This window comes from Boleophthalmus pectinirostris, unplaced genomic scaffold (assembly GCF_026225935.1).
Source record: "Boleophthalmus pectinirostris isolate CB_2022bp ecotype Guang Dong unplaced genomic scaffold, ASM2622593v1 HiC_scaffold_20, whole genome shotgun sequence".
NCBI classification, from domain to species: Eukaryota; Metazoa; Chordata; class Actinopteri; order Gobiiformes; family Gobiidae; genus Boleophthalmus; species Boleophthalmus pectinirostris.
In genome coordinates, this window is record NW_026571153.1 from 1,215,442 (window position 1) to 1,220,441 (window position 5,000).

General features: G+C 47.8%; 1 protein-coding gene across 1 annotated transcript in view; it reads left to right on the plus strand.

Annotated features, from left to right (window-relative positions):
- Nucleotides 1–5,000, plus strand: part of LOC110170343 (FHF complex subunit HOOK interacting protein 1A-like) — a 39,553-nt gene that overhangs the window by 7,418 nt on the left and 27,135 nt on the right. The window contains 4 exon segments of the mRNA XM_055156788.1: nucleotides 176–250; nucleotides 252–387; nucleotides 1,571–1,792; nucleotides 2,630–2,792. Coding sequence (XP_055012763.1) covers nucleotides 176–250; nucleotides 252–387; nucleotides 1,571–1,792; nucleotides 2,630–2,792 — 596 coding nt within the window.

A 5,000-nucleotide genomic window follows, 5' to 3' on the forward strand; every position in this document is an offset into this window, starting at 1 on the left:
TCTTCCACAGTAGAAAGGTTTAATGCCACAATGTGAAACATTCCAGACAAAGAAATAACATCTCCATGGAGACGTGCGCTGTGACGGAGCCTCCAGCAGAAAAGTTCCACAGTGCAGCTTTAGTCCGTAGCGTTTGTGGCTGTAGCTGAGCGTGTCTGGTGGTGTTTGTGTTCAGGTGGTGAAGATCCTGGAGAAGCACGAGCACGGCCGCAGCTGCGGCGCTCTCAGCTTCCTGTCGGGTCACGTGACGGGCGGCGGCGGCGGGCGGCGGCGGCGGCGGCGGCGGGTCGGCGCGTGCGGGCGCGATTCCCGCCGACGAGGCCAGCGCCGTCCAGAACTACGTGGAGCACATGCTGTTCCTGCTCATGGAGGAGGAGGCCGGACAAGGTCACGTTCACTTTAACGTCTCATATCGATGCTGTGACGCTAACTGAAGGCCCTGCTCTGTCTGAGGTCTGCTCATGCTGTGTTCAGAAGCGTCAGGGCCCAGGTCATGTTCAGCGTCTATGCAGATGTGCATCTGGGGCGTCCTGTGTTTTTGCTGCGAGAATCTGGTGTTGATGCAGAGCGTCTTGAAGATCAGGTGTCGATGCTCTGGACACACGTCCAGATGTTGACGTCAGAATTTGAAAATGCTGAACTTTTGGCGCGGGACATGCCACACCTCCTCCACTGATGAGTTTATGTAATAAATATATTCAAGTTTCTCTCTCGACCGGGAAAACAAGGCGCTCGCTGACTGCAGCGTTGGTCCGCGGCGTCTAAGACGCGTTTGGGCGTCTGAACTCAAATGCGACGGCTCCAACTGGAGGCGTCCGGCTCGTTTTTTGACGCCGCGTCTGAACGCAGCTTTAAACTTTAATCTGAGTTTGATTTGAACACAATCTGACCACAAAGAGCTGATTTAGTTGGAACCACAACAGGTGAGATGAGTCGTAAAACTGCACTGCATAACTTTTCTGCTGGAGGTTCCACCACCTGCTCGTCTCCATGGAGATAAACAGGTTTAATCTACACTGTGGAACATTCCAGGCAAAACAATAACATCTCCATGGAGACAAACAGGTGGCAAATCCTCCTCCAGAAAAGTTACATAGTGCAGCTTTAAACACAAATTCTCACACATTAAAGTAGAGTCACGAGGAGCTGGCATCAGGACGTTTTCTCATTGACTGTCGAATCTGAGGCTTGAAAATATTTGTGCTGAATATTTAAAGGGTGAAATTTTTATTTGTAATTTCATACATATTGAAAAAGTATAAAAATTTAGAGTAAAAAACATTCAAAGTCAGAAATTCAGCTCTATTTAAATTTCTAAATCTGATGGAACAAATGATGCTCTGTAGTCCTCGTGTGTCCACAGTCTCCGGTTCGCTGACGTGGTTCTTGGTTTGTTGACGTGGTTCTTGGTTTGTTGACGTGGTTCTTGGTTTTCTTGACGTGGTTCCCGGTTCGCTGACGTGGTCCTTGGTTTGTTGACGTGGTTCTTGGTTTGTTGACGTGGTTCTTGGTTTTCCTGACGTGGTTCCCGGTTCGCTGACGTGGTTCCTGTGCTGTTTTCTGCCTGCAGGGGGCGCCATGGGTCCGATCCTGGAGCTGGTGGTGGTGGAGGGCGTCCTGGAGCGTCTCTTCCTCTGGAGCCTCAGGAGACACTTCACCGACGACATGAAGCTGGAGCAGCTCCGCATGTACCAGATGCTCCTGGCACGAGCGCGTCAGCCGCTGCTCCACCACAAACCCGTGCTCAGGCCGCTCATGATGCTGCTGGCGTCCTGCGCACACAACGGGACAGGTCACACAACACACAACACACACAGACGCACAACACACAGACACACACACACACTCACAGATACAGAAGCAGGGGTTCATTCTAGAGCACAGGTGTCAAACATAAGGCCCGGGGGCCAGATCCGGCCCTCCAACACCTTTAAACTGGCCCTCGGCTGATTTTCTACTAAAATATTTGAATAATATTTTAATTAAAATCTTGTTAATTTTCTGTGGTGTTTATCACAGCAGCGTCTCCAGCGTCTCTGTACGTGGCCCCTCCCACCAGAGCAGCACAAATGAAGACTTGTCTCTTTCCAAACGCTCTTAAAGGACGATCGTTTTGACTGTTGACCGTGACACCCTCATCAGAAAAATGTCCAACATGAGAAAAGTGGAGCCGAGTGCAGGATTTTACAACAAAAATGGACTTATTCCTGTTTACAGACAAGTTCATGTTCAAACTTTGTGTTGAAATTGTATTTTTCTTAAAGTTTCAGGTTGTTCATAATATTATAATATTTTGTAAAAGAAAGAGTTCATCAATTAAGAAAGATTTGTGTAATAGATTTGTGTTTCTCTGCACAAATATTTGAACTTATCGCTATTTTTGAGTTTTCTGATCCGGCCCGTTTGGGATCATAGTAGGGTTAGGGTAGTAGGTTGGATACGGCCCTCGGACCAAAATGAGTTTGACTCTCCTGTTCTAGCGTGTGGGTCGGGCCAATTTTTTCTGTCCGAGTCTGGCCCTTGTCTGACATTTTGTGTGCAGAGGGTGTAACTGTTTGTGTGTTTGTGTGTCGTGTGTGTGTTGTGTGTGTGTGTGTTGTGTGTGTGTGTGTCGTGTGTTTGTGTGCAGAGGGCGGAGGAGCGGTGGAGAGGGAGCTGGTTCTTCTGCTCCATCAGCTCTGTGAGGCTCTGGTCAAAGATCCGTCTGTGCTCGAACTTTTCTTCCACACGAGTCAAGACCAAGGAGCAGCCAACTTCCTCCTGTTCTCCCTGCTCATCCCCTACACACACAGGTACTATACACACAGGGACCATACACACACAGGTACTATACACACATCCCCTACACACACAGGTACTATACACACAGGGACCATACACACATCCCCTACACACACAGGTACTATACACACAGGGACCATACACACACAGGTACTATACACACATCCCCTACACACACAGGTACTATACACACATCCCATACACACACAGGTACTATACACACATCCCCTACACACACAGGTACTATACACACAGGGACCATACACACATCCCCATACACACACAGGTACTATACACACACAGGTACTATACACACATCCCCTACACACACAGGTACTATACACACATCCCCTACACACAGGTACTATACACACATCCCCTACACACACAGGTACTATACACACAGGGACCATACACACACAGGTACTATACACACATCCCCTACACACACAGGTACTATACACACAGGGACCATACACACATACCATACACACACAGGTACTATACACACATCCCCTACACACACAGGTACTATACACACATCCCCTACACACACAGGTACTAACACACACATCCCCTACACACACAGGTACTATACACACATACACACACTACACACACAGGTACTATACACACATCCCCTACACACACAGGTACACACACAGGTACTATACACACATCCCCACACACACAGGTACTATACACACACACAGGTACTACACACATACACACACAGGTACTATACACACAGGTACCATACACACATACTATACACACACAGGGACATACACACATCCCTACACACACAGGTACTATACACACATCCCCTACACACACAGGTACTATACACACATCCCCTACACACACAGGTACTATACACACATACACACACAGGTACTATACACACAGGGACCATACACACATCCCCTACACACACAGGTACTATACACACATCCCCTACACACACAGGTACTATACACACAGGGACCATACACACATCCCCTACACACACAGGTACTATACACACAGGGACCATACACACATCCCCTACACACACAGGTACTATACACACATCCCCTACACACACAGGTACTATACACACATCCCCTACACACACAGGTACTATACACACAGGGAACATACACACTACACACACACAGGTACTATACACACACAACCATACACACACACAGGTACTATACACACAGGGACCATACACACACATCCATACACACCAGGTACTATACACACACATCCCCTACACACACAGGTACTATACACACACATCCCCTACACACACAGGTACATACACACATATACCACACACACAGGTACTATACACACAGGTACACACTACACACAGGTACTACACACAGTACTATCACCCACACACAGGTACTATACACACATCCCCTACACACACAGGTACTATACACACACATCCCCTACACACACAGGTACTATACACACATACACACACAGGTACTATACACACACAGGTACCACGCACACACATCCCCTACACACACACAACTATACACCACATCCCCTACACACACAGGTACTATACACACATCCCCTACACAACACAGGTACTATACACACACAGTACACACACAGGTACATACACACACAGGTACTACACACATACACACACACACAGGTACTATACCACACATCCACCTACACACAACAGGTACTATACACACATCCCCTACACACACAGGTACCATACACACACAGGGACCATACACACATCCCCTACACACACAGGTACTATACACACATCCCCTACACACACAGGTACCATACACACACAGGGACCATACACACACACACATACACCACCCTACACACACAGGTACTACACACACACACACACAGGTACCATACACACATATACACCCTACACACACAGGTACCATACACACACAGGGACCATACACACATCCCATACACACCACAGGTACTATACACACACCCCTACACACACAGGTACCATACACACACAGGTACTATACACACACCCCTACACACACAGGTACCATACCACACACACCACATACACACAAGGTACCATACACACACAGGTCCACACACCCCTACACACACAGGTACTATACACACACAGGGACCATACACACTTTAAGCTTTAAGGTTTAATGCCGTACTGTGGAACATTCCAGACAAAGCAAAAGTAAAGCACCTTTAAAGTGACA